Source organism: Leucopleurus acutus (genome assembly GCF_964270905.1).
Source record: "Leucopleurus acutus genome assembly, chromosome: 5".
In the NCBI taxonomy this organism is placed as follows: Eukaryota; Metazoa; Chordata; class Mammalia; order Artiodactyla; family Delphinidae; genus Leucopleurus; species Leucopleurus acutus.
The window spans coordinates 98,789,443-98,806,348 of record NC_139147.1 but is presented as its reverse complement, the minus strand read 5'-3'; the positions used below and the strand labels follow the sequence as shown (position 1 = coordinate 98,806,348).

General features: G+C 38.3%; 1 protein-coding gene across 1 annotated transcript in view; it reads right to left on the bottom strand.

The window, feature by feature from the left end:
* WDR49 (WD repeat domain 49) overlaps window positions 1-16,906 on the bottom strand; it is a gene marked incomplete at its 3' end in the record, with an annotated part of 134,538 nt that overhangs the window by 83,909 nt on the left and 33,723 nt on the right. Inside the window, 2 exon segments of the mRNA XM_082839275.1 lie at window positions 6,838-6,983; window positions 8,820-8,987. Coding sequence (XP_082695401.1) covers window positions 6,838-6,983; window positions 8,820-8,987 — 314 coding nt within the window.

Below are 16,906 nucleotides of genomic sequence, written 5' to 3'. Positions count from 1 at the left end.
AGCAACCTAAATGTCCATGGACAGACAAATGGATAAAGAAGATGTGGTACATATATACAATGGAATATTACTCACCCATAAAAAGCAATGAAATTGGATCATTTGTAGAGACATGGATGGACCTAGAAACTTTAGTACAGAGTGAAGTAAGTCAGAAAGAGAAAAACAAATATTGTATATTAACGCATATATGTGGAATCTAGAAAAATGGTACAGATGAACCAGTTTGCAAGGCAGAAATAGAGACACAGATGTAGAGAACAAACGTATGGACACCAAGGGGGCAAAGCGGCGTGGGGAGTGGTGGTGGGATGAATTGGGAGATTGGGATTGACATATATACACTAATATGTATAAAACAGATAACTAATAAGAATGAACATGCTGTATAAAAATAAAAAAGTAAAAACTATAACCAGGAGCCTAAGCCTTGGACCAGCAGTGAGTCGGAGGCACTGAGGCAAGACTGTTCAATTAAAAGGACAACAGGGGCTTCCCTGGTGGCGCAGTGGTTGAGAATCTGCCTGCCAATGCAGGGGACACGGGTTCAAGCCCTTGTCTGGGAAGATCCCACATGCCACGGAGCAACTAGGCCCGTGAGCCACAACTACCGAGCCTGCGTGTCTGGAGCCTGTGCTCTGCAACAAGAGAGGCCGCGACAGTGAAAGGCCCACGCACCGTGATGAAGAGTGGCCTCCGCTCACCGCAACTAGAGAAAGCCCTCGCACAGAAACAAAGACCCAACACTGCCAAAAATAAATAAATAAATAAATTTAAAAGGATAACAAATAAGGAAAATGCAGTAGCCTCAGGACAGTAGCTTTACTCATTTTCATTCTGCAGAAACAAACACAAATCTTCTCTGGAGGAAAGCATTTTCAATTTCATTCCTCAGAATGCCTATAGTTTAGCAATAGCAAAAAATGAGGTAACAATAAAAGATACCAAACATAGAAAGGAAACAATAAGGAACAATTCACCATGACGAAGAATCATCAGAATAGTAAATATCTAATTTGGATCCCCAAGGACTCCAGGTATTAGAATTATTTGATAAGAAAATGCAGTAATTAATATGAAATTAAAGAGCTAAAAGTCAAAATCCCCTAAATGAGCAAACAACAAAAGAGCATACAAAATTACCAGGCAGTTAAAACACGTTTTAGGAAAAAATTGTTACATTTTAAAACTAAATGTATAGGTTATATAGAAAGTGGGCACATCCCATTATAAACATTCCCATAAAAGTCAAGAATATGATAAGATGCCACCTGAAATGTGCAGGAGAAACCTCAATAAGGAATGGGAAATTTTTGTACAACTTTTCTGAAAGGCATTTAAAAAAAGGAATAAATGGATAAATACAGGGTGTACTTTCTCAATATTTTAAAGATGTCACCTATCAAATTCAATGTAAATCCAATCCAAAAATTAATATGGTTTTTCATGAAACATGAATACTGATCCTAACATTTACTTAGAAGGATAAGATGCCAGAGGATTGTTAAAATTAAAAACAAAAAACAAAAAAACCCCACAGAAGTAGAAATTTCTCTACCAGATATCAAAACATACAATAAAGCTATGCTGGTTAAAGCAGTGGTGTACTTACGCAGGAAAAGGCAAATAGACTAATGGAAAGAATAAAGCAACCAGAAACAAATTCATGTATACCTGGAAATTCAAATGATAATAATGGAACTTCAAACCAGTGAGGGAGAAAAATTTTTCAAAAGAAATTATTCAAAAAAACCTTGGATGTCCATTTGTAGAAAAAAAACATTTTACACAAAAATAAACTGCCAAGTTAAATGCAAAAAAAAAAATTTGACAACAGAATAAGTATTAGCAGAAACTAAAGGAGAACATCTCTATAAATATGAATTGTGGAACATGTTCCTAAGCTAGATACAAAACCAGAGCCACAAAGAAAATCATTTCTTAGACTCAACTTCATAAAAATTTAAAACTTTTAAATGATAAAAATCACATAAACAGGGCTTCCCTGGTGGCGCAGTGGTTGAGAGTCCGCCTGCCGATTCAGGGGATACGGGTTCGTGCCCCAGTCCAGGAGGATCCCACATGCCACGGAGTGGCTATGCCCGTGAGCCATGGCCGCTGAGCCTGCGCGTCTGGAGCCTGTGCTCCGCAACGGGAGAGGCCACAACAGTGAGAGGCCCGCGTATCGCAAAAAAAAAAAAAAAAAAAAAAATCACATAAACAAAGTTAAAAGATGTATGCTTGAAAGAGGCAAGATATTTGCATCATATATAATAAAGGATAATCAATATTTTTCAAACTACTACTATTGATAGTATTCCCGAGTCCAGTTGATAGGATAAAGGGCTTGATCAGATAATGCACAAAAAACAAGAAATATAAATGGCTAATAAATAATTGAAGAAATTCATCCTAATTTTTTGTCCATTAGATTCACAAAAGAATGAACACATTAGTGGTATCTATCATTGACAAGAATATGGGGAAAGAAACACCTTTACACACCTCTGACGTGTATACCAACTGGAACAATATTCCTGCATCTAAACCATCCTTTAAGAATTGAATCCCTGTTGACCCAATAGCATCACTTCTAGAAATGTATCTCAAAGAACATATCACAAGAAATTAGTTATGTGGTCTTAAAGATGTGTGTGTGCATGTGTGTGTAAATGTGTGTATGTATGTGTGACAGTTGGTTAGAGATAATATCTATTATAATCAACAGGTGATTGAATAATTAAATTATGACCATCCATACTATGAATTACTATGTAGCAGGTAAAAATTCAGGTCTATGTATACTCACATTGAAAGATCTCCAGGAGATATTGTTTAGGGAAAAGCAAGTTCCAAGAAAGTATGTCTCACGTGATGCCACTTACATAAAAATTAATAATAAATACTACCTTGTATTTGTATACACACATAGGATGGTATATAGTATATAATAATAAATTATAACACCACATATTATTATAACACAATATGTTATAGTATATAAGTATGTGATATAAATATAAGACAATACACATCGTGTTAATAATAGATATTTCTTGGAAGAGGGATTGATTTGAAGGGGGAGTGAAGAAAAGGGATATTCACTTCTTGTACTACATGCTTTCTCATTTGTAATTTTTACAGAAGAGCATTAATCTGTTTACTTGGCATAATTTAAACAAAATGAAAGTGGCTTTGTCTCTGGATGGATAGAGGAAAGTTGAGGAGAGAGGGTACGCAGAAGGGGAATGAAGACACACAGGTAAGAGCTAGTCACCAGCACAAGAGTCTTTGAATTTTCCTTCCCAACCTTGGGTGCACAATACAGAAACCAGACTCTGGGAAAAATCAAAACCTCAAACAAAAGATTAAGTTACAAACTGATCTGTTTCTGGTGGCCAAATCAGGATAAGTAGCCCAGGAGAGAAGAGTTAGGAGCAATAGAAAAGCCTAATCAGATTCACTGGTTGAGATATTTCCCAGAGGCTTTGAAAATCCTTTTACTCCCATGGTGATTCCTCCTCTAAATGACCAAGTTACTGGCTCCCAGCAGGGCCTTGCCATCAGTGATTGCCATCTTAGGAGACAATTTAGGAGTCCAAAGCAAAATGCAATTGGACTATTACTTATACCAAATGCTATAGGGATAAACTTATTGTTTAATAATCACTGGAAAGCACAATAGAGAAGTTTTCCAAAAAAGAACTGAAGTAAGTCTCAGGAAATTATTTGGATCTAAATTACTTTGGTCTGAAAATCCTCTAATTTAGCAATTCATAGACCAAAATATGGTTCAGTCAAAGGCTCTTTGAAAAAAGAATGTTTTCTCTCATTTTCCCTGTTCCCTAAATTAACCCTAGTCCTATAAAATATCCAAAAGAATTTTATGCAATAAAACAAAGGTTTAACCTGGTAGCTGAAAGCTCTGTTGTTTGTTGTGAAGACATACAGGCTAAGATTATTATGCATTTATCGAAGTGAAATGGATTTAGACTAATGTGAAAGACGGCATAACAAGCTTCATTATAATGTAATGGTTTAAAAGTCAAAGCAAAAATAGGATGATAAAACTGACTTGAAAGAGGCCAGGTAGTCTTAACATTGATGATAGCTATACACAATCAATTCTGACTCTAAGAACATTTTTTTCACTTGCTTTTAAAGTTATAACACCTTTCAGGGAATTCTATAATGATAAAATATCTGTTATTTCTTTCATATTTAGCTTTGATAAAGATTTGTTCATTTAACTAAGATTTATTGAGGACCTACTATGTATATGGCACAACCCAAAAAGAGAGTTCCAAACCTCGTGAATCCTGTCGGTTAGTTGATAGTTACACTATTTTATATGCTTTATTCAACATGTATTTAATGTACATTAATATGTGCTAGATACTGGGAAACACAAAAATGAATTCAACAAATAATCTTTGTCTTTAAGCACTCAAAATACAGTGAAAGATAGAGTATACATATACAACCTTCAAGTATACATGTCAGGCTGTGTTAAATTCAATAATGGGGGACTTCCCTGGTGGTCCAGTGGTTAAGAATCCGTCTTGCAGTGCAGGGGATGCCGGTTCGATCCCTGGTCAGGGAAATAAGATTCCCACATGCCGTGGGGCAACTAAGCCCGCAGGCCACAACTACAGCAACAAAGAGCCCACACACCAAACGGAAAGATCCTGCACACGCAACTAAGATCTGAGGCAGCCAAAAAAACCCCACAAATAAATAAATATTTTAAAAAACAAATTCAATAATGGGAGTTAGAACAAAGTGCTAAAAGATCTCAGAAAATAGAACAACTAAAAGCTAAGGCATCAAAAAAGTCTTCATTCTGACTTTCTTTGGTATTTAAGATTCACAGTAATATGTATTCACTTCAAACTGTCAAAAAATAATCACTGGGGCTTCCTGATGGTGCAGTGGTTAAGAATCTGCCTGCCAATGCAGGGGACACGGGTTCGAGCCCTGGTCCGGGAAGATCCCACATGCCACAGAGCAACTAAGCCTGTGCGCCACAACTACTGAGCCTGTGCTCTAGAGCCTGTGAGCCACAACTACTGAGCCTGTCAAGCTAGAGCCCGTGCTCCGCAACAAGAGAAGCCACCGCAGTGAGAAGCACACTTGCTGCAACTAGAGAAAGCCCGCGTGCAGCAACGAAGACCCAATGCAGCCAAAAAAAAACACTGAACAAACACTGCAAGGTGACAAGCACTGTGACTGATACCAAGTGTACAAGCTGAAAAGACACTGACCCTACTTAGGAAAGTTAACTACAATTTCAGTACAATAGAACACATGTTCTAAGGAGGGACACAGAGGTGCAATGGGAGTGCAGAGAAAGAAACACCTAGGTCTGTCTGAAAGACTCCAGAAAGTCTGAAACTTCAAGGATAAATAGGCTTTTGCCAGTTGAGAATGGAGGAGAGGGAACTGAAGGCAGAAAGAAGGGCACGTGGCAGAGCCATGAGGCAGCATGGTGGAAACAGGCAAAGTGTGATGCGGAGCATCAGATGAATGGAAGAGAAAAGCAAGAAGTGAGGTGGGCCTGGTAGACTGGGGGAGGGCTTTATATAAAAGCTTAAGAATTTTAGAGCTGATATTTAGAATGAGGGTAAGAGGAGGTATTGAAGATTTTTTCTTAGATACCACTTAATTAACAGGATGAAGGGCAGATTGGAATCAGACCCGTATGCAAGAAGGGAGACATGTTAGGCAACCTTGCAATGTTTTGGATGAGCTAACTCGAAAGATAATAATTCAAAAGAGGATGAGATTTTGAATTAGAGCAATGGCAGTTGAGAGGGAGAGGTGAGGCTGATAAATATATTTGATGGTAGAATCAACTAGAATTGGCAGTTGAGTGGTGAAGTTTCAGGTGAAGGGAGGAGATTTACGGTCTGATAGGTAATACAGTAAAATAAGCAAGTTTGGCAGGACTTATGCATAGGGTGAGGCTAAGGATTTGAAGATGAATTTCTATTTTTTCTATTTAATTTTCACATATACAAGTATCACTTTAGAATAGAATTAAAAGTCAGAGTCACTGAAAAAGTCTCAGAGGCTGTCCCCAATAAGCCTATTGCCCATCCTTCTTCTCTTCATAGATTTCTATTCTTGAAATCTATCACATGTTAACTGGATCTATATCAGGCATTATGTAAAACAGAAGCTTTACAGAGGAACACACGATGAGATTATTAGAGATAAAGAAATTTTTCTGGGAGATACGAGTAGTGAATAATGTGATCAGGATACAACCGGGACTACCTGGTTTTGGTACAATGTTTTTTCCACCATATTTAGAATTTGCACCAATATTGTCAAATAGAATGGGCTAATATATTTAACTGAAATGTTATTAATGTACTTGATATTCTTCAGATTAACTTTGATTTCTAATTTACTGAGTCTCTTCAGTGGAAAAGCAACAATAGTTAATTGGCTGTGCCAATTAACAAGAATTCTATATCTTATCAAAGCAACATTTTCTCATTCCCATTTCTGTTTTGTATTTTTATTGGATTAGTGAGTACTTTGGAAACTCTCAAGATGTGGCCTATTGAGAACCCAAAAATAAGGATTACATCTATGAGTACATGGTTTAAAACAATTTTTTTTTAATGAAACACCTTGTCCAGTTGCCCAGGACTATTCCTAAATTACCATCAGTATCATTTTTAAAATACAGATTTCCAAAAACATAGTAGTAAGTCACTATATTATAAAAATCTATACCAGCTCTAAGAGGAATTTCAGACCAAAGATAGATTTGAATAGGAACTGGGGAGGCAGAACTAAATAAATTAAATGCACACTGTTACTAACTTTATCTTTGGAGAAGATGAAAAGTTTTCTTGCAGCAAAGAATTGGACAGCTATTACACTGGCTGAGTGACCCCAAAGGACACCAACTGGCTTAGAGACAACATAGGGGTTCCAAAGGCAAACTTCATTGTTAAAGCCAGCAGCTGCTAATCAGAATTAGAAAGAAAAAAAATGTTTTTAATAACTTGAATACTCTACTTTTTTTTGAAACGAGTATATCACATCCTATATCACCGTAGGTAGATAAAAGCCTTCTGAGCACTAATGCACCCTTGTCTTGAAGGAAGGAAAATCTTATCATTGTCCAATAGCCCAGGCTAATGCATGAATGTTATCACTGGAAATAGCTGAAATGCAGGGTGGAGGGGAGAAGGAGTCTGCATGGGGTGAAAGGACAAGACAGTTCCATTAAGAGGCAACCAGTAGCCCAACCCGGAGGGCAGAAAATCCTTCTCCCAGTCCCAAAGTTCCCCCTCTACAGCCATCACAGCCTAGGAATGCAGACCACGTTAAAATTATCCCAGGGGTAAGAGAGAACTAAAACAATATTTAAAGTTCCCAAATTAATGAAAAAGTGTAAGGAAACCAATTATTTTCACTGTCATGTAAATAATCAAGTATTTGCAAGCAAATAAGCAGCTGAAATATGTTTGACCTGCTCTATTGAGGCAATAGTTTTGTTTTGTTTTGTTTTAACACAAATTGATTATATTCAGGGAGCACATCAAAAACTGGGAGCACAGTGCTTCTTCAGGTCTGGGGAAACTCAGCAGAGCCCTCTTTGTCGTTCCCTTGTTTAGGGCCAACTGTGGAGCTGAACTTATTCACATTTATGGAATCGCCATAAATGGCAGACCCCTATTTGGATTAATACCCAGTGTAAGGGTTATAGCAATAAGAGGAAGTGAATCCACTCTTGTTTCAAGTCTTTACCCCATAGTATGAAATTAGTAAGACAACTGATAAATTTTACCCTGAGTGTTACTGCATACCGTAATATGTAATACCAGCACTGTGCCAGGTACAAGGTAGCGATCAGTATAAAGGGGCTGAAATAATCCATGAATCAATGCAATGGTTGATATTTGAGTCCTCCCAAACTCAATTCACTAACTCCTCCAGCTTTCTCTAATAAACCTACAATCCTCCTTGAAAGTCTGATGTTGGCATATTCCTGAGTTCAAAGTCAAGGTCTCTTTTTACCGTGATTGTCAGCTGTGACTGTTGGAAATTTTAGAGACTCTGCTTAGCTGATATCAATACTCTCTATAAATGATAATTTTTGAAAGAGGGTTAATATGACCCATTCTGTAGGCCATGTATGTTCATTCTCTGTACTACCCTATTAATTTTTAAAATAATACCTCACTTTTTTATAATATTTGAACTAATATCATATATATTAAATTATCAGCTTTCAAAATACCTAAATATTTTATTTAAATAGATAATGCCTGAAAACCTTTATCGCTTATTTCTTCAGCAAAAATTTACATCAGAAAAAGAACTCTCTTTTAGTATGCTAAAGGACAAATCTGAAAATTTTCAAAAACCATTAGAAGTTGTATTCTGAAAGGTGACTGAAAAACATCCTACATTTTGCATTTCTCTAGTAAGTGAGTGTGTGTGCGTGTGTGTGCGCACGCACATAAGAAAATGATGTATAGGTTGAGCATTTGGTGATGTTAGGAAGATGGCAGAAGGCAGACACTGCATTCTTTCTCTATGTCATTTAACATTCCCCACCAATTCTGATAAAAAGACTCATTAAAGCACTGGGGAACTTTCTCATCTTGTCACCCCAATGTAGTTCCTATACGCTGCACATCATAATTCATCATTGTCAGACGTAATAAAATGTGAGCTGCTCAAGTTGGTCTCTCTGGCAATAAAGCAACATGGCGAAGAGGCTCCATGTGTGCAGATATGCATCCCAGACTATTGATGAGTCCCTCATAGTTATCATGATTTATTTTACATACCAATTAACTTGAGACGAGAGCGGTAATCAAAAGCACGAATGCCCTGGGCAATGTTGAAGGATGTCATTTTAAGACGCTTTTTTGATTTCTCTCTCCATGCCAGCACCCCAGTGTTTGTATTGCTGGTTGTACTGGAAATAATAGCATCTAAGGACGCATTGTAAGTAACTGAGTAAAAAAGAAAAGAAAAGAAAACAACCTTTAGTCGATTTCTCAAAAGATACAGGCAAAATAGAATTGTTTTAAAAGATAAAATTAAAACTTAAATTCAGATTACGATGATGCCACCTGACACTTAGAAAACACCTCACTAAACCCTTCTCACCAAAGAACCCACAGTGAAAAGTTACATCAAAGTCTGCATCCAGACTTTTCCTCGCCCCCAACGATAGCTTAAACATTTTTTTAATTAGAACACATGACAGGAAACAACATTAATCACAAGAATCATGTGGGATTCTCGAGATATAAGCATCTGGCCAAAACACTGGGTTCTTCCTCCTGGGCCAAAAGCAGGCAAACAGGAACTCAGCAGCTATCTGCTGCTCTCAAGGTCCGGCTCACGCCCAACCCATTGTTTTGTTTATGTTTTGACTGGTCTAGAATGTTTGAAAGTGCGGTGTCCTGGACTCAATGCTCTGCCTAGAGTCACAAACACAGCTAGAAGCCCAGGCTGATTGGCTGTTCCCCTGTTCCTGATTATCTAGTACTAAACGGGCAGCAAAATCCCACTTCCCAAGCAACAAAAGTGATCCTGCTGCCTTTTGTCAGAACGACCTGTGCATTCCTATCAGACTCTCGGGCCCCAAAAGACATAGCTACTCTGTCACCAACTTCAAACCACTAAGCCCTCCACGGTTAGAGGGCAGTTCTCTTTTGCATTTTAGTAAGACAATGATTTGTGCCCCAAAGTAAAAGATTTCTGATTTGACCTCAAGCCCAAATTTCAGCCTCACATAAAGAGGGATGTTGGAACTTTGTACAGCTTAAGAAAAGTTGCTTTAATAGGACAGCTCTTGAAAACGTTTCTGATCTGTTTATTATACAGAATCAAGAATAACACTCTTGGAATACAATTCTCAATGGATCGCTAGCATTCCTGCACTTCTTATGAAACTAATCCCTGACAGCAGTTCGTTCCACACTATCTTGTTAAAGATGTTTACATAGAAAACAGCCTTAGAATGTAAGATCGCTTCTCCCTTTGCAGCAAATGATAGACAAACTTACTACTAAGAACAACTCTGGAGCAAAAGATAGCACGCGCCTGCCCACTGTAGGAGATTCAGGTTCTCTAAACTCAGGGTTCCTCTCCTGTAACATGACCCACTGCGTGCGCAGGCATTCATCTGCAACTGTCTGCTTTGCCTCTGTGGGACTTGGGTGTCAAGGGGAACTGACACAAATATGCGGATACTCATGGGGCTTGCTGTGCTGGGAGTAACGAAGTCTTTTTGCTCTAACACAGGAGTCTTCTGTCCTCTGTCATTTTAAGATTATTTTAAAACTTCTTTCTCCAAGTGAGAACCACAGTATTTGTATTGTTAGCTGTGCTGGAAATGGCAGGCTAACTTATTAGGAACTAACTTGGAAATAGTCTTACTATTTTGGTGAAAGAATTTACTTTGCTTTATATAGATGTGTGTATATGCATATGCATATATATACACACATATATGAATACATACATTTCCGAATTACTAAAGACAAGGAAATTCTGAGAGGCAGAAGTATAGCTCAATACATTCTTTCCTTTGAGCTTCTTCTATTAAGATGATTGCTTCTAAAAGCAACTGGGACTTATATGTTTTAACATGACCAATTTAAAACTAAGAAGACTGGGGCTCTTCATGTGTCACATATAGATGTCCTCTCTCAAAACACAGCATCCAATCTTCAGACTTATTAGGCGTCTACTACATGCCCTGTGCTATGATACCTTTACTAAGAGAAGAAATAGACATAGCTTGGATGGTCCCAAGCTTGGAAAACAAGATATGCAAATCAAACAATTACAGAAAACTTTAGTATACAATAAAGGGATAAATTGAGTAGTACAGAAATTATAATAGAAGTTCAAAGATGAAAGAAACCAGTGTGGGCTTCAGGGTTTGGAAGACATTTGGTGGGCCCTGACAAAAAGAGAGCATTTCAAGAGATAAGCGGTGACAAAACACATGTGTGGGAAACAAAAAGTAAATTCAGAGCTCAAAGAAGACGAATCTACTCCTTTATTTTACAGGCTAAGAAATAGAGACCCGTGCAGGTTCAGAGATTTGGCCAAAGTCAGCAACTGACTGCTGTCCAACTCAGAACTAGAGCCCAAGCATTCCGATTCTGAGTTTGGTAGTTTAATGTCATATAATGTGCGATATTAAAAATCCAGTCGGGATTGGACATTAGCATTTGGCAGAGCCAGAGTACAAAGTCAAATCTGATCTCCTGACACCTGGAACAGGGCTTCTCATATTTTAATATGCACAACTGTCACCTAGAGATCGGTGTTAAAACGCAGATACTCATTCAGAAAACCTAAGGTGCTGCATTGCTAACGATCTGCAGTTGTGGTTGTTGATGCTCTCTCAGGACCACACTTGGAGTAGCAAGACACTAGAATACATTCCTTAGAGCACTGCCACCCTTCTATAGTCTAGAGAATTAAACCATAGTTCTTAAAACTTGAGATATTAAATGCTCCTTTGGGAATCTGATGAAAGATATAGACCTTCTCCACCAGAAAGATGTGTATACACACAAAATTTTGTATAAAATATCAGGATCTGGGGAACCTCCCCCCTTCTACTCATGAAGCCCAACCATGATAGATCTGAAGAACTCAGGTAATTAATCCCCAGCTACCAAGTAATTTGGGATTGCAAAACACTTCACCTGCTTTTTCAAGGGATTCTTCAAGTTTCTGTTACTAAGGATGGGTATGCTTTGCTCTTTTCAGGGAAGAGCCCTTTGCAGGAAGCAGCTCTCTGCAGGAGGCCCCTTTTGTCTTGTCACTTTAGCAAAGCTATACTGTAACTAACCTTTAAACTAGGCGCCCCCATGCTCTACTCACCTCCTGCCCAAGCACAATGCCTTGCCTAACCTGTTGATTCTTTCCTTAGATCAAAGAAATAGAAATGAAGACTAAGTAATTAACAGATGACTCCATCTTTCCCCCAGCTTCCCCTTCTGTAATCCCTCAAGCCAACTGTGTGAACAAGACAGCATTTAAAGAAAGATCACAAGGAGTCCATAAGTCTGCATGCAATGGGAGATGGTGATGAATCTGACCCCCTACCTCAATGATTAAATGAGTTTACTCCCCCTTTTTCCCTTTAAAAACTTTCATGGCCGAGCAGAATCTTCTGAGTTGGTTCTAGAACACAAGTCCGCCTTCTCCCCAGGTTGCAGGCCTCCTGAATAAAGCAACCTTTCCATTCCTACCAGCACTTGTCTCTCAAGTATTGACTTTCAAGTGGTGAGCAGTCCAACCTGAGTTCAGTAATGCCCACTTTGGCGCAGCTAAGGAGCCCGCGAGCTGCAACTAAGGAGCCTGCCTGCCACAATTAAGACCCCACGCAACCAAATTAATTAATTAATTTTTAAAAAATACCCACTTTGGGTTTCTCTTTTTAGTTTCTACTTCTTTAAAATAAATGAGTTTAACTGATCTTTGATGCCGGGGTTCTACAAATCAATTCCAGAAAACAATTTCTAAGGAAAAAAGGAGGAGGTGCAATAATGCAAAGGAGACTTTCAGAAAGGAGAGCTCACAGAGCTCTAGGCAAACAGAATAATTTACTGAGCAGTGTATTGTGAAATGTGAAACACAAAAAGACTGCTAAGGGCCAAACTGGTCTATTTCTCCACTCGGCCCAGAATTCACCTGGATGGTACGTTTCTTGCTCATCCCCCATCATGTAATCTCCCTCAATCTATGGATTACTTATAATAATTATGCAGGTAAATTTTTGAATCCCTCCCATTCATTACCAGGTATCATCATGCCAGATGCCCTCACCCTGTAGTCATCTTTAGTGGACAGATATCCCAAATTTACTGATGAGGAAATAGTCCAAAAGCCATATCACCCAAAGGCATGTGGCTAATTGGAGGTGGAGATGAGATTGAGCCCAGTCCTGTCTGGCTGTGAGCTTTCCATTTTGTACTACTGCATCCTTATTTTTCACTAAGCCACACTGCTGTAAGTATGCCAGGTTCTTTCTATTACATGATCTGAAGTTCTTTCTATTACCAGCTACATTTATGTTCCCCATACTCTCAATCCCAGACCAAACTCCCACTTCATCTTCAGTTTTTCCTGATCTCTTCACTTTTTTATTGCTACTTATCCCCCTAGGACATAGTATTCCTATGTCCTCTTGTTTTCCATCTTTTTCTCATCTACTCTTTCCTTCTTAAAAAAAAAAAAAGAAAGAAAGAGAGAGAGATAAATGAAGGAAGGAAGGAGTAGTCAGTTCCTATAAAACTGAGTTCTTTGAGCCTCATTGGGGAGCAATTAATTTTAGGAGCATAAAGGTTGCTGATCACTTTTACACTAACACCGCTACTTTACTAGACGGACCAACAGTATAAAATCTGAGGACAAGTATCCTCAACAGGAGCAACCTCAATGAAAATATTCCCTTTGTTTACAGAAAATGCTAAGTTATTATAACTTGACTTAATGAAGCAATATTATAATACATAAAGTATACAACACAGCACTATAATTATATCTTCAAATCCATGGAAATTCCATAATATCATTACACTACAATCAAAATAAAGTATTTCTACCCAGAAAATTGCTTTGTCATGTGTTTCCACATTATATCCAAGTATCTTCTTTAGTTTTGAGGCTATAAAGAAAGACATATAAAGAAGTACATTCTGCCCTGGTATTTAAAGTATTGCTGTAAGATTTGAACCTGGAGGTTAGCAAGTGACATTCATGGGCCTGTATTACATATTAGAGGCTCAACAATTCACACTTTATTTCTAAACCAAGATATAACCCGTTTCTGATTAAATCGTAAAATGCCAGAGCTCCTGAAAATGCCTGAGTAAAAGGTGAAAGTAAAGCCATTTCCTTAAAATCAGATTACCTGATATATAAAAATGTGTCAATGTGTTCCTCCCTTCTTGAAGAGAGGAAAGGAAATAATGGGTTATGATGAAAACGTTTTTAAAATATCAAGCTAGGGAATGGGATGAACTGATAAAGTATATGAGTTGTTTTTAACATTCTCACTGAGTTTGGGGATTGGTAAAGAAACATTTAAAAATTACTTTTCAATAATATTTGAGAGGATAAAAGACAATTTGATCATGTCTGTCCATTACGATGCTAACTTTCAGCTCTTCCACTATCTTGCCCCTTAGTCATTAAAAGGCACTAAGGCAAGCTGTCATGGATTTTTGTCCTCATGTTGCTGTCAAAATAACCCTGTGTAATAACAATTAGTTAATGTGAAAAAAGTGATTTGAAAATGAAAAGTGATGCCTAAAAACTAAGTAAGTAATTCTATTAAGTACCCTTAGAGTAAGCTAGAATGAGGCCACTCTTTTATCATTTGCCAACAGATGAAAGCTATAGCAGGGTAGAAAATTGGGCCATTTCTAACTAGGAATTCTTATTATCATTTTTCAGGCTTTTACTTTATGAGTCACGTGACTTAGGAAAACTCCCTACCTTGAACTTTCTTTGATGCCCTCTTGTGTGAGGGAGTTTATTTTCAGTTGCATTTCTTATTTTGAAGTTGGAGTCCCATTCTCTGAGACCACCACAGGGCTCTCTACATTCTGAGCAGCTGCCATTTCAAAGAGGAAAGATAAGAAAGAATAATTCTATCTATTCCATTTTTAAAAATCAAAATACATCTAACTCAGCACTGGTAGGTACATTAAAAATAATAATGCAATTCATTTAATGAATTTTCAGAATACTGATTAGACCTAGGTTCACAATACAATGGATCTTACCCTTCCACCACACTGTGGAACGAGCTGCAGGAAAAGATCTTTTACTTCAAACTGAGGCCAGTGGCTCACAGCTGATTTCAACTGCTTTAAACCCAGTGAGGGCGCTGGCAGGAAGGGCAGCGTGTTCCAGCTGACTCAGTGGTGCACCATTTTTGTCTGGAGGACTGATTTAGATGCAGGGAAGTGGAAAAACACACCAGCAAGACACTAAATCTGGCTTCTCTTCCAAACTTAGTCCCATCAATTATGAAGGCTCCCGAAGGAAACGACCTGCTGCCTGGATTCTAAATTCCCTGGCACAGTTCCATTAATTAGCTCAGCAATTACTGATTTTATCAGTTCAAACTCGCAGCCGTGGTCAAAGAAAGGGGGCGAAACACCTTTCAACATAATAAAAAGTCAATCATTTTCATTATTGGCAATTTAGTATTCACTCTTTCCAGAGCTGTACTTCAGTCTCTGGTTTCCAAGGTTTCCAATGATATTGTCTATATGAAAAGGCACTTCTTTGGGACCAAAAAAAAAGAGAAACTTCTTTGAGGCTGAAGACATTTATGTCTTGCCGCTACTGCCCAAAATCACTGTACTTACTTTTCAAGCATTTCAGAAGGTAATTATTTTTCCGTTAACATACACCACAGAACCACTCAGACACAATGAAAACATTTTCTCCTTCAAAGTTTTAAATAAGTATGAACCTTACCTTAAAGCAGTAAGCTAATATTCGCATGTCTGAAACTGAGTTTTTCTTTTGACATTTCAATTTTACAGATATTTTGTCATTAGCTTCAGTGAAACATTATCACCAAACTTGCCATGTATTAGTTTCTTTCCTCAATTGTACATTCCCTCCTCACACTGAGAAGGAAATCAGTACAAATATTTCTTTCTTTTTTTTTTTTTTTTTGCGGTACGCGGGCCTCTCACTGTTGTGGCCTCTCCCGTTGCGGAGCACAGGCTCCGGACGCACAGGCTCCGTGGCATGTGGGATCTTCCCGGACCGGGGCATGAACCTGTGTCCCCTGCATCGGCAGGCGGACTCTCAACCACTGCGCCACCAGGGAAGCCCAGTACAAATATTTCTTGAGGAGGCCTAAGAATATCAATTCATGTTGCTGGGGTAAAAAGAGTATCACATGGATGCAGCCATTGTTTGCTTGCTCCCGACACAGTAAGTCTTACAGACCAAGGAGCACAATCACTACTAAGCCCACTGTCCTCTACTTGACTCCAGCCTGCCTTCTTCCTTTTCCTGGCTCCTCATTTCAGCCTTCTTGCATTCTCCTCATAGGGAAATAACCGACCTGCAAGCAAACCCAAAACAAAAAAGTTGTATTTAAGCTTCGAGTCCCAGTGACTAAATCTGGGAAAAGGCAGTCATCCACTGCTTAGGACGGAAGCCAGTCCCCTTTCAGAGGTACCTGAGTTTTAAATCTAAAACTTGAAATAAGACAAAGTCTTATATAGATACTTCACCTTTCCATATTCTCTACTTTCTCCTTTTTGAGTTATCTTCTCTTCTGCTGCATTTCTTCAACAGCCATTCATCGAGTATTACACTATACATTATCGGTAAATATATTTTTCTCACGCTGACCATTTTCTTTTTACCATAAATAACCCCCCTTAAAAAAATGTCTACCAATATTTGCAAGATTTCTTTTGGTTTCTCTTTTCTTCTGAAATATTTTTAATAACATTTATTCAATGTCTTAGTCCAGGCTGCTGTAACAAAATATAGAGACCTAGTGATTTAAACAACAAACATTTATCTCCCACAGTTCTGGAGACTGGGAAGTCCAAGACCAAGGTGCTGACAGATTTGGTGTCTGGTCAGGGTCTACTTCCTAGTTCACAGATGCCCTACTTCTCACTGTGCCCTCATGTGGGGAAGAAGTGAGAGAGCTCTCTGGGGGTCTCTTTCTGTTCACAAGAGCTACACCTTCATGACTTAATCACCTCCCAAAGGCACCATTATAAGGGAGTAGGCGATGGGCTTAGGACTTCAACATATGAATTTGGGGAGGAGAAGGACACAAAAATCCAGTCCATACACTCTGCCCCTGCCCCTCTCCCCAAATTCATGTCCTTCTCACATGTAAAATACA